Raw genomic sequence first — 25,161 nt, 5'->3', positions numbered from 1 at the left:
CAGTGCAGAGCCTGATGCGGGGATCAGTCTCATGAACTGTGAGATCATGACCTAAGCCAAAATCAAGAGTCAGACACTCAACCAACTGAGCCAGCCAGGTGCCCTGAGATGCTTGGCTTTGACCAGCCTTTGCCTCTTCATCTGTCCCTGGAGTTCACAACTGGGTTTGCGTTGCCACTTAGTCCATTGCCTCACACTGATCATGGCGTGAAAAGGTTTCAGCACCACCACCGTCTGGGCCACAGCCCAAATCAGCCAAGTTCTAAGGTGTAGAATTCAGGTGAATTCTTAACTGACTTCCACATCCTCCCATTTTACAGGAGTATCCCTCTCTGGGGCTGATGACCGAGAAGCTATCCCAGAAAAACATCAATTTGATCTTTGCTGTAACGGAAAATGTAGTCAGTCTCTACCAGGTGACTGTGCCTTCAGGGATTTCGGGAGTGGGGTCTGTATTGGGTGGAGCCGTCTCTGGGAACCCAGGCACACTAGCACGGGCCATGCTTCCCAACCAGGAAAGCCCCTCCTCCAGCCTATTCCCAGGGGCAAATGGCTCCTTTTTATGGTCTCTCTCCTCCAACCTTGAACCTCACGGGATGGGTGTGTTGGTGTTTGTGGTGCTGGAGGGGAGTAATTTATTGGGGGAGAGGGGTGTGAGAAGTTCTTTATAATTTTTCTCAGGGCTGCAAAACTGCTAGGTTTGTTCCTGGAAGTGACAAGTAAAATATCCCATCCTTCCCTCAATCTTCGTTTCAAGACCCTCATTCTGATTTGGGGAGGGCTTTTGAGATCACCCTCTTCATTTAGTCAGCCTTGTACATCTCTCTGTCTTACCTTCTAGAACTATAGCGAGCTCATCCCAGGGACGACAGTGGGGGTTCTGTCTGCCAATTCCAGCAACGTCCTTCAGCTCATTGTTGATGCTTATGGGGTAAGTGTCTCGCACTGGGGTTGGGTCTGCTAAGAATCCACCTCACTCGGCATTCCCCAGGAGGGAACGCAGATTTTGGAGTCCTGGATGTGAGTCCACGATGCAGCCTTCACTGCCTTCCTCTTATTCTTCTAGAGGCTGGCTGGTGGCCAGCACTGGGAGGAATGCAGCCTTCTGAGAGGGAAATGGCTCAGAAAGAATTGCCAGGGAGTGTCAGGAGCAGTGGGTGGAAGAGCTTAGAGAAGGTGGAAAGGAAAGAGAGGTTGGGGGTGGTGATGAGGAAGGACAGGGTGAGGGATAGGGCTCCAACAATAGAGAGAAGAGGGAGCTGAGCCAAGGGGAAGATGAGGTTGGTTAAAAATTAGGTAAAAAAAGCTACTATCCAAGGTGACCAGTGCTAGCCCTCCCTTTTTGCATGTCTCTGAGGCTTGCAGGAGGGTGTGGCTGGTTTAGATTTTACCCAGATTCAACTAGACACCAGGGGGCACAGAGAGAGAGAGAGGAGCAGACCTTGGGCAGGAAATATTGTAAGAAATAGGCTCCTAAGGATGCTCTCCTCTGGCAGCTTCTAAGCAAACCCCAGCACCCAGCACTGCCGCGGTGAGTCCATGGCCACCTGGTATTTTACTTGGGGTGGAATTGGTTCCTGTCTACTTCCTCTCGGCTCATCTCCTTAACCTTCTTTTGCCCCCTTTCTGCTCAGAAAATCCGCTCTAAAGTAGAGCTGGAAGTGCGGGACCTCCCCGAGGAGCTGTCTCTATCCTTCAACGCCACCTGTCTCAACAACGAGGTCATCCCTGGGCTCAAGTCTTGTGTCGGACTCAAGATTGGAGACACGGTGAGGTGGGCTGGGCTGGGCAGGGGCTGAAGCTTCAGCTCTGGCCCTGGCCTTTGCCCCTGAGCGTCTGTGGGCACCCTTCCATTCCTCCCCTGCACCTTCTTCCCGAAGGTCATTACAAGTTGGATATAACGGAGCTGCCAACCTTTTCCTCTGACTCCTGTTGTCTAAACTTCTCCGCTACGTGGAGATCTTTAAAAAACTTGCGTTTAGCTTACCTCTGTTTGTTTATGCACAGCTGATTGCAAATGAAAATATTTCTTACCTTTGGCCCAGTCTCCAGCCTCCCCTAAGGTAATACCTGTCTTTCCTCTACAATGTGAAATGGCAGTCACATCTACCGATAGTTGCTGAGCGCCAACTTTGTGCCAGGCATCATTCGCTGCTGGAGATTCAACAGCAAATGGAACAGGCAAAAATACCAAATACCCACTGTCATAGACTTCCAGAACGCAAATGTTCATTTTGCCTCTCAGGTCCCTCTGTGGCCTCTATGGCTTTCTTTCCTTACTGGTTCTCTTCTGCTTCTGCCGATGGGGGGAGGGGTTGGTGAAGAGGGAGGGAAGCAGAAAGGGGGATAGCTATATCTCTATCACCGGTATCACCTGTATCTCTATCATTTCTGTATCTAGGTCCATCCATCTGTCCGTACACCTATCTATATTCTAGAACATGTGCACATATCCTGTCTAAGAAATATTGGCCGGAAAGGTGTTTGACTGCACAAGTGATGATGTACTATATGGAAATTAAACAGTAGATCCTGAGCCTTTGGTCACTGTGTGGCATCGTGTGGTGCCATATAGTGCTTTGTGTGTCTGGCTGACTGACCTTGTGTATAATCAGTCCAGCTGGCTTCATTGGCCAGAGAAGAATTTTTATAAGATCACAGGTTCTGTTCTGCTTGAGCTGGCTTATTTCACAGGTGGAATTAAAACACACACACACACACACACACACACACATATCCAGGGGCACCTGGGTGGCTCAGTTGGTTGAGCATCCAACTTCAGCTCAGGTCATAATCTTGTAGTTCGTGAGTTCGAGCCCCACCTCAGGCTCACTGCTGTCAGTCTGTCAGCGCAGAGCCTGCTTCAGATCCTCTGTCCTTCTCTCTGCCCTTCCCCCACTTGCAGTCTCCCAAAAAATAGATATATATATAAAAAAAACCAAAACCAACCTCTCTCCTGACTGTAAATTATGTCTGTGCACCCAACCAGATACAACTGGACAACTGTCCCCAGGCTTTTCTTTTTGCTTTGCAGACCTTGGTCATTTGGAGGCTGAGGAACTCCAGGTTGCTGGGGGATGAGACACCCAGTTTGGATATTCCCGGGCAGGGCAGGGCGGGGCAGGGCGGGGCAGGGCGGGGCTTCTTTCCCTCCAGGGCTGGAGTGATAACAGGGTGCGCCTGTGTTTGAATGCGGTCTTCCTTTCCACCCAGGTGAGCTTCAGCATTGAGGCCAAGGTGCGAGGCTGCCCGCAGGAGAGGGAGAAGTCCTTCACCATCAAGCCTGTAGGCTTCAAAGACAGCCTCACCGTTCAGGTCACCTTCGACTGTGACTGTGCGTGCCAGGCCCATGCTGAGCCTTACAGCCGCCGCTGCAACAATGGCAACGGGACCTTTGAGTGTGGGGTGTGCCGCTGCGGGCCCGGGTGGCTGGGGTCCCAGTGCGAGTGCTCCGAAGAGGACTACCGCCCCTCGCAGCAGGAAGAGTGCAGCCCCCGGGAGGGCCAGCCCGCCTGCAGCCAGCGGGGCGAGTGCCTGTGTGGCCAGTGCGTCTGCCACAGCAGTGACTTTGGCAAGATCACGGGCAAGTACTGCGAGTGTGATGACTTCTCCTGCGTCCGCTATAAGGGGGAGATGTGCTCAGGTGAGTGAAACTGCACACCCTCCCGCCCCTGTACCCGCGCACGCTCGCTCGCACATCCACAGCCTCTGGAAACTTAGGCCGGGGCTTAGGTGGGCACAGGAAGGCCCAGCAGGCAGAGCCGAGTGGATGGTCCTTCCACTCCAACGGCAGAAGACAGGAAGGAGGTTCTCTGTAATTCCGCTCTGCTCCCCGCGTCCTTGCTCCTGGGGTACACAGCGGAAGGGAGCCTCTGCTCTCCTGGAGCATGGGAACGAGTGGGGGAGCCTGAAGGTGAAGACCGTTATTTTCTTTTCTTCCACCTGCCATCCTGCTAATACTTTAAATCACTGGCTCTTGATCATTTCAAGGATGCGGAACAACTCCCTTTTTAGGTTAAAAAAAAAAATCTCTGGCTGCTGGTAATTAGATTTTTAGTAGTTACAGATTCGGAAACTGCATGGTATCAGAATGCGTAGTAAAGTTGGTAGTAATTATTTTACATGAATTTGTCTTTTCATGACAAGACTTGGAAAATAGTAAAAAAGCAAGGCAATGGAGCACGTTTAACAGCCAATACACTCGGAACAATGAGTGGAAAATCATAAGCTCTTTTTACATGCTGGCACTATTTTGTTATCGCTATTGGCACTATAACGTTTTGGATTCTAGATCTGTGCTGTCAGATATAGTAGCCCCGTGTGGCTATTTATTTGTAAATTAGTCACATTGAATTATAACTTAAATAAAATTTAAATAAATTTAAGTTAAATGAAAAATGAGGGGCGCTTGGGTGGCTCAGTAGGTTAAAGCTCTGACTGCACTGCCAGGGTGTTGACTGCATAGAGCCCGCTTGGGATTCTCTCTCTCTCTCTGCCCCTCCCCCATTGGAGGTTTTTTTTTTTTTCCTCTCTCTCAAATGAACTTAAAAAAATGTAAAAAATAAATGAAAAATGAAAAATTCATTTCCTCTGTTGCTCAGGAGCTCCACGTGGCTCGTGGCATGCTGGACAGCACAGACATGGGAAAGGATTGCCATTGAGAGGCCCAGCCTGCAAACTGGGGGTTACGATTTTGGCTCCTTCTACCTGCAGGATACTTTTTGTCCTTCTCATTACAAAATTCAGTAAAGTCTTGAGGCCCACGGAAAATCTCAACCTGGTCTTTCCTTGCCCTAAAGACTGCTCCTAGGCTACTTCCCCAGCTAGACCAAGTGGAACTAATGTGAATGTCGTCTGTATGTGCTGACAATACTTGCAGAGGCAACTAGGCAGCCTGAGTAGTTCCTGGGGCACTGGGGATAGGTTTTCGCTGGATTATGGTCTCTGAGGCTTGATTCCTCTTGTGACAGAGAGATCAAAGACATTTGCAAGTTGTTTAGGATTGGTTTATGGGTGTATTGTGTGGTTAATTAACACAGATTATAATTGGCTTCTTTGGTGATCAAATCTATGGCGGAGATTGGCTTCCTTTGCAATGGGGCTTAAAGGAGCCGAACTAATCCAACCAGATGTTCACTTTAACATCTGCCTTTAAGAAAGCTTGATTAGAAAGGGCTGCCAGTGTGGTTCAGATGGTTAACTGACTCTTGATTTCGGCTCAGGTCACAATCTCAGGGTTTGTGAGTTTAAGCCCCACGATGGGCTCCTCCCTGACACTGTGGAGCTTGCTTAGGATTCTCTCTCCCTCTCTCTCTGCCCCTCTCCTGCTTGAGCTCGCTCTCTCTCTCAAATAAATAAACTTTAAAATTTATATATATATATATATGTATATATATATATGTATATATATATATGTATATGAAAACTTGATTAGAAAGGTAAATCTATGTCATTCTTTTAAAAAAAAATTAAAAAGGGGGCACCTGGTGGCTCAGTTGGTTAAGCATCCTACTTCAGCTCGGGTCATGATCTTGCAGTTTGTGAGTTTCAGCCCTGCGTCAGGCTCTGTGCTGACTGCTCAGAGCCTGGAGCCTGCTTCAGATTCTGTGTCTCCCTCTCTCTTTGCTCCTCCTGTGCCCATGCTCTGTCTCTGTCTCTCAATAAGAAATGTTAAAAAAACAATTTGATTCTAAAAAAACTTAAAAAATTTTTTTTAATGTTTATTTATTCTTGAGAGAGAGAGAGAGAGAGAGAGAGAGAGAGAGACAGAGACAGAGCATGAGTGAGGGAGGGGCAGAGAGAGAGAGAGAGAGGGAGACACAGAATCCGAAGTGGGCTCCAGGTTCTAAGCTGTCAGCACAGAGCCCGACATGGGGCTCGAACTCACAAACCTTAAGATCATGACCTGAGCTGAAGTCGGAGGCTTAACTGACTGAGCCACCCAGGTGCCCCATAAATCTATGTCATTCTAAAACATGCCCAAGTCACATAAAAAAGACTTCTTTTTATTATCTACAACATTGTTTCCTTTATTCATGTCAGCAAAATTTGACAGAGATTGGAAAAAAATGGTAGCAGGGAGATTAGGGGAGAAAGAGATCAGGCACGGACCCCCCAACAGCAGTTTGAATTAGAGGGTGAGGGAGGCATTTCAGCTCATTTTACTAGTGAATAGTACTTACATCATATTCAGAGTACCAAAAGGAATGGTAAGTTTGATGTGGGAGACCACGGGGAGTAGGGTGGGGCTGAGGGGAAGAGGGTTGTCCTACGTGAGGCCTACAGATAGCCCCTTGGGGGCACCAGGGACAGAGGGAGGGCCACTTGTCCTCCAAGCCTCCTGGTTCCTGGTCTGGTATGAGGCAGGGTGGGAGGGACCGCGGGCAGAGTGTGTTTCCTTCAGCTGCTGGCCCCACCGATGCTGCGAAACAAAGCCATCGGGTTCAGCAGCCTGCTTCCTGCCTCTCACTGGTGCAAGCACAGCTCGTCAGCAATGCGCTCCACCCAATTCAGGAGGGAACCCCAGGCAGCAGCTCAGAGGCCTCCCTCCCCCACTGCCAGCCCGGGTGTTGTGTGCCTACTGGCTGCAGGTCTGGATCCTGTGGTGCTGCCGTCACACTCCCCAGTGACGGATGCTCAGGGACACACACTTATTGAGCACCTGTTCTGTGCCAGGCGCTCAGTCCACACGGGTGAACAGGGGGCATGCGTGATTCCTGACCACTCAGTTTGTAGACCAGTTCACCATTGTCTCTTCCCTGGGCTGCTGGCCTGGTCTGTTCTTTGCTGCAAGCAGTGGCTCACGAGGGGGGCATGCTATGACTTAGCCATTTCCCCAGCCTCTGGCCTTCCCCCTCCCCGCTGGAGGCATGGTCTTTTGTGGTCATCTGTTATCAGCACTTCCTTCGGAAACATCAGGGAGTGCATCCTTCTCCCCGAGGGACTCCCCGAGGGACTCATCCTTCTCCCCGAGGGACATCCATGAGCATAGATTGATCAGACACCCCTGAGCCAGGTTCTGTGCTGTAGTGTTGTGGGATAGGGAGGCATGAATAAGACAGTTTTGCCCTTAATTAACTTACCTGAGGATAATTCACAACATGAGGCAGAACGTGCCAGATCTTAGAAGTGAGGCGTCCTTGGGGCGCCTCGGTGGCTCAGTTGGTTAAGCGTCCAACTTCGGCTCAGGTCATGATCTCGTGGTTTGTGAGTTTGAGCCCCGCGTTGGGCTCTGTGTTGACAGCTCAGAGCCTGGAGCCTGCTTCCGATTCTGTGTCTTCCCCTCTCTCTGCCCCTCCACCCACTCTCACTCTGTCTCTCAAAAATAAATAAAACATTTTTAAAAAATTAAAGAAAAGAAGTGAGTTGTCCCTGGGGAATGTTATAGGAGTCTCCTGGAGAGAGACCCAGTGTGAACAGAGGAGGCCTGGGTGGCTTCATGGAGGAAGTAGGATGTCAGACAAAGGGTCGGCTCATAAGGCAGGGAGGAGTGGGGCTGACATCGGCCTGGGAGTCACGCTCTATAGGGAGAGGTCATTCCCTCTGACCTAAAATACTTGCTCCTCCCTTACCCCTCCCCCTCCCTCATCTCCACCCCTCCCCTGCTGCCTTCTTTTCTATTTCCCTCCTCTTTCTTACACTCTCTCTTCATTTCTCACCCTCCTCCTCTGACTTTGCTGTGAACCCAGGCTCAGCCACCCTTTTGCTGGAGGGATGCCAGTCCTGTGACATTACCGCACTGTAGCTTCCTTCTGAGGGCTGACCCTGCCAGGGCTCGGGCTCGGCCTGCCGGCTCCGGCCCGCCACTCTACTTCCAGCCTCGCTCCGTGGCTGGCCTGGCAGACCATCTTCTCAAAGGTTACTTTGTTTGGCCTCACAAAGGAAACACTATGGGACAAGGGTTTCTGAGGAGGCGGAGGCCTCCGGGTGCTGCCAGACCTCTGTGGCGTCTGCCTTTCCCTGTTCGGGAGCCATCACTGAAAGCTGCTTGTAGTAGACACTGTGGGGCCCCTCCAGCTGCTGTTAGGGCTGCTGATAATGGCTCACAGCTGCCCCTTCCTTGGAATTATCTTCAGCTGACAGGAGCTGTCTTGCCCTCAGACCTGGGCCAATGACTGGTGGACAAAGGTTACACAAGACCATTCCCTTTGCCTCCGGGTGGAGCGGGCTCTACTCTCCAGATATTTGGAGCTGGGGCAGCTGACCTTATGTTTGCCATCCAGAAAGAAGCAGACATCTCTTTCCAAGGCAGCAAAGGTGTGTCTGAGTCTTGAATAGAGGATGGTGCTAGGATCACTGGCAGAGAGACTCATTGACCAAGGGCCTCTAGTCAGACCCACTGGGGTCCCTGGGGAGCAGAAGATGCCAGCTAGTGTCTGTTTGAGCCTATGCACCTCGCTCTCCTCCACCATCTTGGGGCCCATCCGCTCACACAGTGACATGATTTTGAGACCCGTTGAGGTTACTTCCCCTTGGCTCCCTGCCTTTCCTCTGATTAACAGTCAGATTTTTATTATTCATCCACTTCTTCCTGATTCGGAATCCTTGAGAATGAGTCACCCTTTCTTCTGAGTTTGGGAGAGCCAAGTTTTCAAGCCTTGTTAAGTGATTAGGGGGATGTAGCACTGAGAGTTAACACCTGCATTTAACCAATCTACCCCCTACCCCAATCTCTCTTTCCCATTCCTACATTCATGCAGTAAAGTGAGTAGGTCTTTCCTACTAGGGCTGATGGCTCTCTGCAGTACTGTGATGATACAACACAGGGCACATGCTGGTGAATGTGTGTGTGGTTCCCAGGATTTTTTTTTCTTTTTTAATGTTTATTTACTTATTTTGTGTGTGAGAGAGAGAGAGAGGGAGAGAGAGAATCCCAAGCAGGCTCCAGGCTGTCAGCCCAGAGCCTGATGCAGGGCTTGACCTCACTAACCAAACCGTGAGATCATGACCTGAGCTGAAATCAAGAGTCAGATGCTTAACCAACTGAGCCACCAGGCACCCTACCCAGGAACTTAACTAGGACACAAGCTCCACGGTAATAGGGACCTTTCCTGTCTCATTCACTGCCGAATCTCCAGTGCCCAGTGTGAGCTCAATAAATATTTGTTGCATAAATGGATAAAGAAACATTAATTGCATGCCTACTGTATTTCAGACGTTACGCTAATCCCTGCCGACGGACAAATTGATATGTCCTCTCTCACTGTGGAGCTCAAAATCTAGAAAGAGAAACAGATAGGCAAGCAAATGGGCTGGTCATGAGGGTTAAAATAGAGGCATATGTAAGTGCTGGGAGAACACGTAGTAGACAATTTGCTCCGGGGAGGTCAGAAAAAGTTATGGAGGGGAAGGAACTTTTGAGTTGAGCTTCGAAAGGTAAGTGGGAGTTTGGTAGCGATCACAGGACGAAAGGGCGTCAAGGCAGAGCTAGCAGCATGAGGCTAGAAGGATAGAAGGTGGTGACGCTTCCGTGGGGTGTTAATGAGTGGCCGTGGGAGGAGGGTGGATGAGGGTAAAGCTGGAGAGCAGGCTGAGCCACGGGTTGGGGCCCCTCACCTGCTGCCCGCCCCCTCGGGCTGTGTGCTTTCAGGTCACGGCCAGTGCAGCTGTGGGGACTGTCTGTGTGACTCCGACTGGACCGGCTTCTACTGCAACTGTACCACGCGCACCGACACCTGCATGTCCAGCAACGGGCTGCTGTGCAGCGGCCGGGGCGAGTGTAAGTGCGGCAGCTGCAAGTGCATCCAGCCCGGCTCCTACGGGGACACCTGTGAGAAGTGCCCCACCTGCCCTGACGCCTGCACCTTTAAGAAGTGAGTGGGCAGAGAAGTGAGTTGGAGCCAGTCGGGTGCTAGAAGGAGGGAGGGGGTCCCCCAGGCTAGAATCCCCAACCCTCCAGGTTCTTACTCACCAAAGCTTCAGGAGGAGGCGTCCGCTGCAGCTAAGAGGCTAGCTTTCCTCTTCCCACGGAAAAGTTTGGGCAAAGAGGGAGGGAGAGCCAACCATGCAGGGGCCAAAGTAGCACCCGCTGGACTCCAGTTGGAGAAACCCCTCTCCTGGGATGGCATCCTGAATCCCTGAGTTGGGAGGAAGGCTAAACCAGGGAACTTCTGGGGAACGTTCTCATGTTCCGATCGTGTGGGAGAGTTGGGCTGGAGTTATGAAGGATTCTGTGAAACAGGAGATGTTCGCTAGTACAAACTCCACTCATCTGGGGTCAGGGGAAGCTCCTGCCATTTCTCTTGCCACTTTCAGCAGGGCTGGGCTCATAGGCATGCAACCTGTGCATTTGTACAGAGCCCTGTGCTTAGAAGGGCCCCATGCTTGGTTTACCGCTCTGCTGGCACTGTCTTGTAATGCTTAGGGATTTTTGAACAAGGGGCCTGACATCTTCTTTTGTGCTGGGTCCCCAGATTACATGACCGGTTCTGCCTTTAAGGCTCCTCGAAGTGGCACACGCCTTACCTCCTGTCACACTCTCGGATGGGACATGAAGAAGTTTAATGAGGGGACTGGGGCCTTCTGCCTGCCAGGCCCTGCCTCTGGGTGAGGAGGAACTCCCACCCCTGAACTCCAGACCCGACCCTCTGGGTCCCCCAGAATTGTCTTACAGGGGTTTTTGTTTCGGTGTTTGTTTTCCAAGGTGGGGCAGCTTTCTGGTGTGTGGATGTCAGAGCTGGACTGACACACACGTAGGTTTGCTCCTCTCTCGTCTTTTTTGTTTCTTTATTTTTGAGAGAGAGAGAGAGAGACAGAGTGCAATTGGGGAGGGGCAGAGAGAGGGACACATAGAATCTCAAACAGACTCCAGACTCTGAGCTGTCAGCGCAGAGCCTGACGCAGGGCTCAAACTCACAGGGCTCGAACTCGAAGACGGCGAGATCATGACCTGAGCCGAAGTCGGATGCTTAACTGACTGAGCCACCCAGGCGTCCCTCTCCTCCCTTGTCTTAATCTCTGTGTCGTCTCTCTTTTAGGAAGTGTGTGGAGTGTAAGAAATTTGACCGAGGAGACCTACATAAAGAAAATACCTGCAGCCGTTACTGTCGTGATGAGATTGAGCCTGTGAAGGAGCTCAGTAAGCTCAGCATGTCTTAGAATTGTGCACATATGCGGCTGCTGAAGTTTTCAGTTGATCCCAAAACGTGTCTATGTCTCATCAGTAAAATGGAAGAGTAATCCCTGCCTCAAAGGCATGTTGTACAGACCTGATGCACACTAGGCACTTAATAAAGGCCAGCTTCCCTGAGTCCTCTTGTGCCCTCTGCTAATTTGTTCCACAGTCCCTCCCCATTCTGCTGCTTCCCGGCACCCACAGACTCAGCAAGACCCTACAGATAACTTTTAAAGTATGTAGAAATCAACCCTAACTTGACCTCCCCAGGGAGAGGAAGACAATGCATCCCATTTTACGGATGAAGAAACCTAGGCTAGGTGATGTCAGTTTAGGAGGCTAGTAACCATTTACTGAGTTTACTTAACTGAGAGTGTTCAGCAATGCCCAGGCATACTGCTCTGCTGGTTTGGAGGGAAACCTTCACCCTTATGGATTTTAGCTAAAATCATAATGCTGTAGCCTTTTTTGGCTCTCTGGAGCCCTTCCTAGAATAAGACAGATAAAAATACAGTGGTGAGCAAAACTCTTGCCTGCAGTCATTGTAGTTTGAATTTCTTTTTTTTTTTTTTTTTTTTTTTTAATTTTTTTTTTTTTTTCAACGTTTATTTATTTTTGGGACAGAGAGAGACAGAGCATGAACGGGGGAGGGACAGAGAGAGAGGGAGACACAGAATCGGAAACAGGCTCCAGGCTCTGAGCCATCAGCCCAGAGCCTGACGCAGGGCTCGAACTCACGGACCGTGAGATCGTGACCTGGCTGAAGTCGGACGCTTAACCGACTGCGCCACCCAGGCGCCCCTGTAGTTTGAATTTCACCTTGACCAAAAAGGGGATAATCTTTGTTGCTGTCAGCACATCTGATGTTATCTGGGTCAGCTAGGCATTGGTTGGTCTAGGGAGATGGCAATCTCTCCTGAGATAGCTGTCTCTCACGAAGGCAGGAAACATGTTTTCAGTGAGAGCCACAGTGAGACACAGCCAGTCAGTCGGCTTCTGGCTTGGGGTGTTACAGAAAAGGGTCAGCTCTCTGGATCCTTTGGCTAATATCAGAAGTGGGGCTGGTGGGGGGGGGGGGTGAGGGGCATGATTTGGGGATTGAGTTTGAAGAGACGGCTTTTCCTCCTGAGGAGAATCGGTATGCTGTGATTAGCTCAGGCGGGCAAGACTGCTGAGAGAGATGTGAGATGTTTTTATTACCTAGACCAGAGGGGAATCTCAGGTTAGTTGAAAGTATTTCTCTTACCCCCACCCCCGTGCCATGATAATCATAAAGATAAATGCTTGTTTGTATGGAATTGTGTAACTTATAAAAGTTAGGCAAGTATCTTTTCATACACATGATCTTGTCTTTTTCTCAGCCACCTAGTAGAGTAGAACTGTGGTACTGTTGTTATCTTCATTTTGCAGATGAGGAAACTGAATCTCAGGAAAGCTACATAACTTGCCCGAACAAGTTAAGCTTAGAATGAATCTGGAAATCCTTACTCTTTCCACTGTACTCTTATACCACTAGTTTTCGGGCGGCTCATTGAGTTCAAGTCTGATACTACACTTGATCTTAGCCAAAAGGCCGAGAAACAATCATTGAGTTCAAGTCTGGTGTGCTCTGAGACTCCTGTTTTAGTTCTGTTCCATCACGTACTTGTGTTGTGATCTTGGTGCATTTGCTTAACATCATCGTGTGTCAGTTTTACCTGTCTGGTTGCATCACTATAGGACGTGGTGCAAATGATAGAGGGGCACCTATAGTTTCCCTGTCAGAATAAGAGGCTTCAGAATTAGAAGGGGTGAAGCCTACAAAAAAGTGATGGGAGTCAGAGAAGAGAGGCTGGCTCTGGAGAGGAACACTGGATCAGACGCAGAAACGGAAGAAATGTAAGGGCTTTGCCAACAAACTATTGAGAATAGTTGAGCCAGGAGGGAAAGGAAAGAGAGGGAAGGGAACACCCTTCTCTATTAGGTACTGTTCACTTGACATCATTTAGTTCTCTACCAGTGTTGTGAGGTGGGTTATCCTTTTCCTTTCATAGATGAAGAAAGAGCCAATGAGGTCAAGTAACTTCCCCAATATTACGCAGCTGACAGGTGGTAGAGCCAGGCTTTGAATCACACTGTGTCATGTGTTCTGTCATGTCCCTTCCAAGGGAAGGAATACGAACCAAAAAGGGTCTGGGAGGGACAAAATTCAGCAGCGAGGGTCATCTAGAGGCAATTGCCAGGCACAACAGCCATCTCAAGTCTAGGCATCTTGCCTAATGTCAGGCATAGGGTTTCCTGTTGCATACTTTCTCAGAAGTCCCATGACTGGGGTTTGGGGATGGCCCCGTCTTCCAGGAATTGCCTTGTTTTTCACTCTCCCATATTTTCCCCTTCCTCAGAGGATACTGGCAAGGATGCAGTGAACTGCACGTACAAGAATGAAGATGACTGTGTTGTCAGATTCCAGTACTATGAAGACTCCAGTGGAAAGTCCATTCTCTATGTGGTAGAGGAGCCAGGTACGTGAACCGCCAGGGCCCCTGACACTGCACCTATAGGGAGAGGGAGAGCCACGTTAGGCAGCAATTTCCACCCATTACGCCTCTTACACAGAACAGCCAAGTTAAGACTACCTTACAAGTGGTAAGTTAGGGCCTGTCATCTGGGGGTGGGAGATATTTAAATACCAATCTTTGTGAGAAAGTGACTTGCTAATTGAGGAGGCAGAAAAAGAAGGTGAGTAAGGAAAGGAAGAAGGTAGATATGGATCCCACGAAGGGACAAAATACATCCTGGCATTTTTTTGAGGTGACAGTATTAAGAAGTGAGGAATTTAAAGTCTGGGACTCTTCAGCATCCGCTCCACTTAAGGTCAGGTGGTTGCCAAGGGCAACCTGTTCGCTGCTTCAGAGGAAGGCCTGATGCTTTGAGGTGTTGACCTTACCAGGGTCACCATGAGACACAGTACTGGCTTTGAGGCACCAAGCCAAGGTGTTCTGAGCACTGAAAAGATAGTGCTTGCTCTCACAGCCTTCTGGAAGCAGGAGGAGCTCATCCGTCATACACAGACCAACCACAGGTTTGTCGCCATCCAGTGTAGTAGATTAGCTCTCTTCCCCTTACCACCCCCGTCTCCTTCCTTTCTCTTACACAACAGACGAAGCGATGAATCACTAGAAAATATTTTCGAGTACTTATTGTATATCAGCCAGTAGACTAGGTGCTGGGAATATAACAATAAATCAAGCAGATGTGGCACTCACAGGCCAGGGGGAGAGGGACATGTAAATTGATAGTGATACTGCTGAGGGACAAGGGCTGTGCCAAGGCGGGGGGTAGACAGGAGCTTCTATGAGTGAAGGAACAATGTCTGAAGGCAGAGACTAAGTCAGTTGGTTGCTCGTCAGTTGATTCCTACAGCTGTAGAAATTTCTTCAAATCCTCCTTCAGACCAGGGTCCAGCAAACACTTTCTGTTCAGGGCCAGGGGTTAAATATTTTAGGCTTTGGCGGCACCTGGGCGGCTCAGTTGGTTAGGTGTGTGACTCCTGATTTCAGCTCAGGTCATGATCTCATGGTTCATCGGTTTGAGCCCCACATTGTGCTCCGCACTGACAGTGTGGAGCCTGCTTGGGATTCTCTCTCTCTCTCTCTCTCTCTCTCTCTCTCTCTCTCTCTGCCCCTCACCCACTCGTGCTTTCTCTGTCTCAAAATAAATATTTTAGGCTTTGTGGGCCTTGTGGTCTCTGCCATGACTACTCTGCCATTGTAACAGGAAGGCAGCCATAGTCTATATTTAATGCACAAGCCTAAGTATATTTAGAAAGACAGGTGGCAAGCCACATTTGGCTCCCAGACAATAGCTTGCTGGCCCCTGCTTTAGGAAAGTGGGTCTCCAACTTTTCTATGTTCCCCTTGCTAAAAAATCGAGAGTCCTGAGCCCCATGCTGCTTCCATGAGCCTCTATGTTCTTTTTATTTGATTTTTTATTACATTTTTAAATGTTCATTCATTTTTTGAGAGAAAGATGGAGCACGAGTCGAGAGAAAGATGGGAGGGGCAGAGGGAGAGGGAGACACAGAATCCGAAGCAGGCTCCAGGCTCTGAGCCCAACGCAGGGCTCGAACCCATGAACTGTGAGATCATGACCTGAGCCAAAGTCAGACACTTAACCGACTGAGCCACCCAGGTGTCCCCAGCCTCTGTGTTCTTGAATAGTGCTCCTGGCAGTTGTGAGACGCCCCAATATTTGAGTGCCTCTGCTTTGGACACATCACTTCCCCTAGTGAGCCTTCTCAGACCTCCTCCATCATCCTTTCTTCTGATTCGGTTGGGTGCTCCTGTTTGAGTCCCAGAGCAGCTGTGTTTCCCTTAGATGGGCCTTCATTCCACCATTAACTTGCTTCTTTAATCACCCATCTCCCTCAGTAGATCACGTGCCCCACGAACACACGAACCATCTGTCTTATCTATCGTTATATCTCCATACTTGGCTCAGTCATCTACAGAGAAGATACTTAGTAAACGGGTTTTGAATGAGTTACTAGGACTGATTATTCGAGTTGACAGGCAGGCTTGCATACATGTTGATAACCTGCTCGGAGAACTTTGGCTGCTTGGAGAAGGAAGCGGGTGACAGTGGAAAGAAGCTCTACTACATCCGGGTCAGCCAGGGTGTTGCTGGCTGCATGGGTACCGGAGAGCATGGCGCCCCCTACCGTGATATTGTTCACCTGCCTTTCCCAGGGCTCTCACCCTTCAGAAGGGAGAAGGAAGGTAAAGGAAAGGGTATGACCTTAATTTTATTTAGCGACTCAAGGGAAAGCTGACATGGGAAGGGGAGAGGGCAGAGTCTGGGTATGTATCTGTGGGGGAGCACATGTGGATTATTTGGCCATGACCCCTCACACTTTCCCGCCCACCTGTGTTAACACGTTTCATGGATTTTTCCACATCCGCCCTATTTGCACCTTTGTGCTTTCTCATTTTTGAAGGGCAGTACGTTCTTGCTTTGGGGTTTAACGTTACTTCATCTCTGCTATAACAATCCTTGCAGGTGCTTCTGCTGTAACACCAAAATCTTTTGGCTTGATATTCTTAGATGGAATCCACTACTTGGAATTATGGGGCAGAAAGATGGTGATAACCTGAGCTGGTACAAATAACCCCCCAGGGTGGGGGGTGGAGTAGCTTTTCTGATGTAGATTCCATCCTCCACATGAGGAGATGGGACCCCAGACCCATATTCCCTATCTTGTTGCCCTGGAATTCTGAATTTGACCTCTCTTCTCACCTACCGCCCCCAACTATTTTCAGGGGTTCTGGCTTTGTGCAGAATGTGTCATCTGAGGTCCCAGAGCATAGGAGGGGATTATTCTCATTCTCTTCCCCAACTCATGCCTTTGCGGATGGTCTCCCTGAAGGGCTGGGCCACTGCAAGGCAGTAGAGACAGCACTGCCAAAGGGCTTGGCCTTGACTGGGTGGTGTTCAGCCTACTATGTGGAGTGGGCTCCGCTGAGCTGGGTCCTTATCACTCCCAGATAGAGTTGCCTCGTCGAATACAATATGTCCCATTCAACATTTAGTACCTACTTAGGCTGAAAAATTATTGTTTATCTGAAATTCAAGTTTAACTGGATTTCCTGTGCTTTTGTCAAACCTGCCAGCCCTGCCCAGTCTTTCCTGACCTTGGGTCTCCACGATGGGTCCTCATCACCGTGGCTGAGAGAGCTCTCTAGAGACTAGCTGATCTCATCATCTTCTTCCGGGAATCCTGCCATCTACTCCTTTCAGGACAAATGCTTAATAGATGTTTTTGCCTGAAGACCTCTTGACATTCTACTTGTCCTGCCCATACTGACATGCAGAATTGAAGAGATTTCACTCTGAGGTTTGAGGGTCAGCCCTCTCTTCCCAAGAATTCATAATTGTTGTTCCCGGAAGAGCTGGTGCCCTTCACTCCTGGGAACTCAGACACTGGAACCTCACAGCCTCTCTCCAGATGCTCCTTTAATTATAGACAGGTTATAATTTGGTAGCTTGGGAAATAGCCAGCTTGGGTCTGCATCGGTGGTTGTTTTTGGGTCATGTGTGGTGAGCATAGGGTGTATGTTTAGAGAAGAAGGTGGGAGACAGTGTGGAAAGTAGGCATGACCACCTCTCCAGACCCATCAATACCCGTATATTCAAACACCTAATTACATAACACCTGAGAAGTTACTGGAGTGAGGTCACCCATCAGACACCTGTGGTTTATGGGAAGCAGAGCTCTGCAGAGCACAGTCAGCTTGGTCTTCAGAGGGGTGATGCACCTCTGTCTGTGTTGGTTGTTGACTAGGGTTGAACAGGAAGTCGGCTTTCAATAGGGTTAGGATTAAAGATGACGAAATATTTTGGGAAGGAACCCAAAATATTGTCTGGGTTGGCAGGCTTCCTGGTCTCTGTGCTAACAAGGACATTAGGTTCCCAGCCCTCAGAGATGTACATATCCAAACCAGAGAAACAAATACAAATGCCTAAGGAGCTAGGTAAATAAATTAGTGAAAACAGGTGTAACAAGAACACGAGTAATAATGGTAGCTGATAGTTATTGAGCACTGAGTCTGTGCTAGGCAGTGTTCTGAGTTCTTTAAATATATTTAACTTATTTGTTTATTTTTACAGGTTTCTTTTTTTTTAAATATTTATTTTGTGGGAGGGAGAGAGAGAGAGAGAGAGAGAGAGAGAGCATGCACGAGTTGGGGAGAGGGGCAGAGAGAGAGGGAGAGAGAGTCCCAAGCAGGCTTCATGATCAGCATGGAGCCCGATGCCTGGGTGGCTCAGTTGGTTAGGCGTCCTACTTCAGCTCAGCTCACGACCTTGCAGTTCGTGGGTTCAAGCCCCTATTGGGCTCTGTGCTGACAGCTCAGAGCCTGGATCCTGCTTCAAATTCTGTGTCTCCCTCTCTCTCTGCTCCTCCCCCACTCATGCGCACTCTCTCTCTCTAAAAAAGAAATAATCCTTAAAAAAATAAATAAGTTGGGGTGCCTGGGTGGCGCAGTGGGTGTTCGACTTCAGCTCAGGTCATGATCTCACAGTTCGTGAGATCGAGCCCCGCGTTGGGCTCTGTGCTGGCAGCTCGGAGTCCGGAGCCTGCTTCGGATTCTGTGTCTCCCTGTCTCTCTGCCCCTCCCCCATACATGCTCTGTCTCTCTCAAAAATAAATAAACGTTAAAAACAATTTTTAAAAGTATATATTTAACTTAACTATGCTTCATAAGTTTTGGAATTCAGTGCTATTACTTTCTGCATTTTAAACATGGAGAGATAGGAAACAGACACCCAGAAAGGTTAAATAGTTTATCAAAGGTCACATAGCAAAGTAAGTTGTCAGCCAGGATTCGAACCCTGGCGGTCTAGCTCCAGAACCCACAGTAGCACAGCCTCCATGACAAGTTAACATGTTGCCTCTGTTTAGTGGAGAAAAGAGGGTGGTGACAAGTCTGGCAAACTAGAAAATGTGTCCCATCTAAAGGGGACAGCAGCTACTCACATCTAACCAGAGCTGCCCTGTGGGTGCAGTGTTTCCAGACCTTTTTATTTATGTTTAAAAAATTTTTTTTTACTTTTATTTATTTTTGAGAAACAGAGTGAGACAAAGCGTGAGCAGGGGAGGGGCAGAGAGAGAAGGAGACACAGAATCTGAAGCAGGCTCCAGGCTCTGAGCAAGCAGTCAGCACAGAGCCTGATGCGGGGCTCGAACCCACAAAGTGTGAGATCATGACCTGAGCCGAAGTCAGACGCTCAACCGACTGAGCCACCCAGGCGCCTCTATTTATTCATGTTTTTAAAGGGAAGAAGAAGAATCTGAAGTTTTAGGGGGATAATCTCCTGATTATTCCATGCTGCCAACAAAATAAAAATTTAATCAAGCTTTTGTTTTAAATCCAGTAGAGTTAACATAAAATCAACTTTTTAATAAACACTTGAGTAGGTTAGATTCTACCGGGGGTGACCTGCTTATGACCTCTAATTTAAACTACTCAGGACAGATTATTGCTGTCTTAAATATTGGTGCTCCCCCCCCCCTTTAAAAATTTTGATTTATTTTGTAAGCCCTGTTTCCCTCAGAGAGATTTCTAGTAATTTCTTACTTGGTCAGGTTGCCTTTACAACGTCCCTGCTCTGTGCTCTCTCCTGACAGAGTGTCCCAAGGGTCCTGACATCCTGGTGGTCCTACTCTCAGTGATGGGGGCCATTTTGCTCATCGGCCTTGCTACTCTGCTCATCTGGAAGCTCCTCATCACCATCCATGACCGGAAGGAGTTTGCTAAATTTGAGGAAGAGCGAGCCAGAGCAAAATGGGACACAGTAAGAGTCGGGGCTGGGCATTTTCTTAAGTCATTGGTTTGAGAGCCTCAACTGGAAATAGTAGGTACTTAGGGGAGCCAGGTTCAGCCAGCACCATAATTTCCCAGTTAGTCTCTGTTGTGGAAATTGGGAGATGGTCCTGTTGTCTTTATTATTCCTGAAAACCACCTGAGTCTCTCACTGCCACACAGTGACCATAGGTCCCATAGGTGAGAACTGACTGAGTACAGGTAGGGCCCAGCTCTGCTCTGGACACTGACATAATCAAAAGGAAACATATTCTCTAATTGAGGAAGACAGGACAAATGATGGGGGGTGGGGAACGTTATTATTGCCAGTTTGTAGATAAGAAAACTGAGCACAGAGACGTTCAACAGCTTGCCCAATTGTGGGAGAGAATCAAGTTATGATAGAAATGACTCTTTGGGCCAGCCTCTTAAAACATATCCTCTCTGCAATTTATTCTGATTGCATTCAATCAAGCATCTATTGAGAACTTTCTATATACTTAATTTTGCTCTGTTCTCCTTTGGCTCATCTTCCACATTCTGACTTTTTTTTCTGGACCTTCCAAAATGGCTGTTTGAGTCCATGAATGTCTAGCGGGAGGCTGAAAGTTTGTTCTCATTTGATGGTCACCTCAGGCCTTGGTACTCAAGGGTCCCAAGAAACTTGAGATGTTTCTGTTCGTACAGTGTAGAAATCTGGAATCTCAGCGGCACATGAGAATGTGTTGTATTTCTTGAAATGGGACTCCTAAAGACGGCCAGATCTTATGGGATTTATCACTTTTTGTTAGAAAATAATTTGGGCAACCCAGTGAGGGTCTTATTTTTTCCTGCTAACATGACAGTGGGTAGCGCTTGGAAGGATGAGATGAGAACAAATTAAAATTATTTTGAGTGAAAGCTATCCTCTCTGTTTCAGCTACCACCTGCTACATTTCTCGTCTCTGCCCGCATCCGCCAGCATAGTCACAACAAAAGAAAAAAAAAATTGGAGAAGGGCAAAAGAGAGAGTTCAGGAGAGAAGCAGGAAATAGATACTGGCTACAAGTGGTACTGAGGTGTTTGGGGATCACCAAAAAGTAATGGGTTGAATTCAACCCCTTCGAAACAGCAGCACAATGGCATTCCACTTTCTCTCTCCTCTTATTTCCTACCCACTCCCATCTCAGGAGCGAATATGGGGTTACAATGAGCATTAAGCGATTCATGGATGGTGTAGCCCGGAGAAAGGTGTCTTGGGTAAACTCTTCAGGCGAAATGTAATCATTGAGGGCAGGGAAGAATTGAGGAATTCACTGTAAGACACATTTCTGTTCTCTCCGCAGGCCAACAACCCACTGTATAAAGAGGCCACATCCACCTTCACCAACATCACCTACCGGGGCACTTAATGACAAGCAGTCATCCTCAGTTCACTGTCAGGCTGTCCCAGAATTGTGGACACATCTGCTGTCATGTTTACAGGGAACGAAATCCGTGGGGCAGGATCGGGGGCTGGGAGTGGGGTGGGTTACAAGAATGTCAGTATGTGGAGGTGTGGGTCTCTGTGCGTGTGTGCGCGTGAGTGTGCTGCATGTGGGGGAGTGTGTAATTTAAAACTTGAGGTGTGTCCAGACACGTGGAGCTCCTCAGCCTTTGTCCGCAGAATGCCTCCTTCAGGGATCCTTCCTGCTTAACCTTAGGGTGACCCACGTAGCTGAGCAGGTACTGTTCATTACCTCACTGAGAAGCCAGCTTTCCTTTTCCGGCCATTTCTCCCGAAGAGAAGGGCAGGGCTGAGCCTCTCGTTCCAGAGGAAGGGGCCTTGACTCTGCCTTGAGTTGACGGTTCTTGGGTCCGACGCTCAGCAGCTCTGATAGCAAATGCTGGGCTCCGCAGCCTTGTCGTGTCATCTGGACTTTGATCTCCTTTGCCTTCCCTCAGGCTGACGGAGAAATCAGAAGCAAGAGCAGCCATCGGAGTTGCCTATGTCTTTTGCTGTCCCCTCAATCCAGTATGGTTCTCTCACAAGGGGAGCCCTTGCCAGCAATTCTGTTGGGAGTGAGGATGGGAAGGCCACTCAGGGGTCATGCATGGCCTGGATGAATGTGCCAGAGTCCCCCAGTTCATAATCATCACCCTTCACATTTGTCTCCTTGGCACCCCACCCTAGAAGTTCGATTGGAGGACGCGTGTTACCCTTAGACCAGCATCACCTCTTTACCTGCTACGTCTACACTCTCACTGCTGTAGACATTTGCTACATACTGGGAATTTCTTTCATGACCGGACGCTTTTCCTCCCAGGGAGAGTGCTGTGATGAGAGCCAGAGATCTGGCCCCACCCTTCAGGCCCTCTGCCCCTTGTCCAAGGCACCCCCCCGCCCCTACACCCAATCTGGTGCTTCTGTGTGCTACATCCATCCATGGGGCTGATTGCACTTATCTACCTCTTGGCTGTCTTGTGAAGGAATCATTCCCATGGGTCTCTGAGTCTGCTGGGCATATGTGCCACATTTAGAATGATGGGCCAGTTGTATCAGCGTGTGTGGCCTATTCTCCTACGGGCTGGGCAACCTCATTTTAACTCAGTCTTTAATCTGAGAGGCCACAAGTGCAATTTTATTTTATTTTTCTCATTGGGTCACCTGAAACCATGATGAGGCTTGCTTAATCTAAAGGAACATGTACAGAAACACATTTGCATTATATTTTGTAGTTTTATTTGAGGAGGAAGGAGCATATTTAAAAACAAACAAACAACCCCACATAGACTTGGGATGGATACAGACCCTCCCACTTGGCATCATTCATAGGGAGTTGCTGCCCATTTGCTGGATCTGTAGGGGCTCTCTCATCCTGGGAGCCTGTGGGGATGGCCCCACGGGCATGCTGGGCCATTCTGAGCAGGAGGGGTACAAGTGGTTCTTTTCTCCTAGCAGTTGCTTCCTTGGTGTTCACATTGGTCTAAACATTAACAACCACCCTCACCCCCCATTCATCAAGAAAAAGGAAAGAGCTATAGACAGTGGTCTGACGATCAGAAAATGTAAGTCCTGGCCTCATTGTTGCAGCTGAGGAAGTTTTACCCTTAATTAAGGCAAGCCTCTCTTCCTTCCCTTCGGGGCTCAGTTTTCTAGTTTGAAAAATGATAGTTTGGACCAGCCAGTCTGGAAGGTGTCTTTCAATATTGATAATCTGAGATGCTGGGATTTACTGTGGCATCAGACATACAGTCAAGATTCCATGAGATGTTGATACTACTTTTTTTGTTAAGTTGGGAGATCTGAGAGACCAGCTTTTGCAAGAGCAGATGTCATTCCACATCACCTTTCTCAATGAAAAAGCCTCATTCTGTCCTCTCTTAGAGCCCCTTCTCCAATGTTTGTTAGCAGTCACATTTCCTAATGTAGCACTTAAGCTCCACTTAGTTTATTATTCCTTAGCTCACTTTGCACACGTTTGCATCCACATATAAGGGAGAGGAATCCATTAAGAAGTAGCTGAAATGTGTATTCTGTATTCATGTGTTAACACTGAGAATAAGCCTTGGAATTAGGAGTAGGGCAAATGACTGAGCCTTGTCTCACCCATGGATTACTCTTTACTGAAAGGGATGGTAGTACAGTAGAGGGGTAAATGGGGGAGGGGAGGGTCGATAATGAATCCCAGAAGTTTAGAACCTAACTATACCCTTTGGCTACTGAGACAAGAGTCCATTAAAGCAGTAGTTGGACCTTTTCTTTAGATAAGATGGTTTATATGAAGACACTATATCAAAGGAGGAAGAACATATATTTAAAGGATGAAAAAATCAGTAGGACTCTTTGAGCTTCTGGAAAGAGACTCCTAGGCTTTAAAAAGGCGCCGGGTGGTTCAGTTAGGTGTTTGACTTTGGCTGAGGTCATGAACTCACATTTCGTGAGTTCCAGCCCCACATCAGTCTCTGTGCTGACAGCTCAGAGCCTGGAGCCTGCTTCGGATTCTGTGTCTCCCTCTCTCTCTGTTCCTTCTCTGTTCACGCTCTCTCAAAAATAAATAAAGATTAAAAAAAAAAAAAAGACCAATACTCTTTGTATGCGGGGAGAACCTGTAGCTGCGTTCGCAAGACAGCAAATGGCAGTCAGTTTGGGCATCACGTAGGGTGAACATCTAAATAGTATTTTGGTATCAGCACAGCCCAAAGAAGTTATTTATTTGTGCTCAGCTCATCTGGAGAGAATTTATGTTCAGTCTCAGGGTGTGTGGATAGTAATGGGAAGCTTGGGATGCTCCTGACAAGTTGTCACATAACGAATCCCTTCTTTCTCTCTCAGATATTCCTAGACCATCCATGATTTCAAGATCCCTCTCTTTGTTAGGTATTCCTGGTTGAAATGACTTAAGTGCCTTCCTGACTTCCTAACCACCCCCTCTGTTTGAATTGTGCAACAGTAAATTAAATGTGCTTTCCAAAAAGAATTGACCTAAGGCTGCCCAGTTCTTCCTGTGTTGTTATTTCTGTTTTCTTTGGGTGAAAAGAGTAAATGTCATCGCCTCAAAAATGATTATTTTAGAACAAGCCTGTTTCCAAATGTAACCAAATGATGACCACCACGGGGACTGAAGTTTACTCCAGAACCCAGAGCGTTTCTTTAGACTTTCATAATGTTTTCAAACTGAGTAGGTTATTGCTGTTCTAAGAGTTGGAGTTTTTTGTCTTTTAATTGGGGATTTTTTAGGAACTTGTGCAATCTCAATAGAACAGACTGTCAGTTTGGCCTAGGTTTTGTTTGCAGGAGGCATAAATCAGTACAATAAAGGCTTGATGGCAGATTATTGACAGGATCATTTAAATGCCCAGCTTTAGGGGGAAAAATGCCCAACTTTTATTTAAGGAATTGGGTCTCAAAATGTGGTTTGAGGACCAGCAGCCTCCATATCACCTGGGAAGTTGTTAGGAATAAAAATGCACAGGCCACGCCCCAGGGCTACTAACTCAGAAAATCTGAGATGGGGCCGGGCCCGGTGTTCTGTTTCAGCAAAGCCCTCCCTGTGATTCTGCTGCTTACTCAAGTTTGAGAACCACTGACTTAAGAAGTCACTTACCTGTCCTTCTGGCTTACTAAGTTTGCAGTTAAATCATCTCAGTTACTAAAAGATTATGAATACAGCTTGGCGGGTATATTAAGAGAACCAAATATCTACCCACACAAAATGAAAATGCACTTTTGATCCATTTTCCAAATTAAGTGATCAGAGGCTTCTGGTTCCCTCACAGCCACAAATTCCCATGAAAAACTAAAAGAAGTACTAGATCAAAATCACAGGGAAAGAAACCCAACTAACAGGATACTTGGCAGGCATCTAAGAAAACCTTTAATTCACAGGAGATGGGATGAATATCGAAATTATTAGCATTATCACTTTATAGGGTAAGACTCTAGAATTTGCAACTTCACTTTTTGCTATTTAAAATGTATTGAGCATTGACAGTGTGGGGTTGAAGTACTTTATGGCACACTCATCATCTTTGCCTTTGGGTCTTCCATTCCTTAAATAACGTGCATTTTTAAAAAACATGACGGTGCATGACGTCATAAAAGGATTATGTGAACACACACTGAGACCTTTTATGGTGAAATTTTGTAGGTACACTGTGTTTTATTTACTTCATGGTAACTGATGACTACATATCTGGGTAAAATGGAGGACTTTATGTGAAAATGAAATGAAAAGCTATATATCAAAT

General features: G+C 47.9%; 1 protein-coding gene and 1 pseudogene across 2 annotated transcripts; one reads left to right on the top strand and one right to left on the bottom strand.

Annotated features, from left to right (window-relative positions):
• Positions 1 to 327: 327 nt before the first annotated feature.
• Positions 328 to 23,891, top strand: LOC144614339 (integrin beta-3-like). Of its 2 annotated transcripts, none has more exons than XR_014137111.1 (9): positions 328 to 416; positions 842 to 931; positions 1,635 to 1,774; positions 3,219 to 3,643; positions 9,590 to 9,812; positions 10,977 to 11,077; positions 13,495 to 13,614; positions 16,762 to 16,985; positions 19,278 to 19,363. XR_014137111.1 is itself a non-coding variant. In XM_081794702.1 (9 exons), the coding sequence occupies exons 1-9, from the start codon at positions 342 to 344 to the stop codon at positions 20,841 to 20,843; spliced, it is 1,407 nt and encodes a 468-aa protein (XP_081650828.1). In that variant the 5' UTR covers positions 328 to 341; the 3' UTR covers positions 20,844 to 23,891. The 2 variants fall into 2 exon arrangements, 1 of the variants encoding a protein (XP_081650828.1); XM_081794702.1 differs by lacking the exon at positions 16,762 to 16,985 and adding an exon at positions 20,778 to 23,891 and having other exon boundaries at positions 19,278 to 19,444.
• On the bottom strand, positions 12,544 to 12,698 carry LOC132677247 (U2 spliceosomal RNA; annotated as a pseudogene).
• Positions 23,892 to 25,161: the final 1,270 nt, after the last annotated feature.

This window comes from Panthera onca, assembly GCF_046562875.1.
Source record: "Panthera onca isolate mPanOnc1 chromosome E1 unlocalized genomic scaffold, mPanOnc1 haplotype 2 h2.Chr16_ul_1, whole genome shotgun sequence".
NCBI classification, from domain to species: domain Eukaryota; kingdom Metazoa; phylum Chordata; class Mammalia; order Carnivora; family Felidae; genus Panthera; species Panthera onca.
The sequence above is the reverse complement of the archived record's forward strand: the minus strand, read 5'-3'. Positions and strand labels throughout refer to the sequence as shown.

Bases quoted from the DNA above. Each gene is read 5' to 3' on its own strand.
- LOC144614339 (XM_081794702.1), top strand. From the start codon at position 342: ATGACCGAGAAGCTATCCCAGAAAAACATCAATTTGATCTTTGCTGTA. The intron at 932-1,634 runs GTAAGTGTCTCG...CTTTCTGCTCAG, and splicing joins TCATTGTTGATGCTTATGGG to AAAATCCGCTCTAAAGTAGA. The intron at 1,775-3,218 runs GTGGGCTGGGCT...CACCCAGGTGAG, and splicing joins AAGATTGGAGACACGGTGAG to CTTCAGCATTGAGGCCAAGG.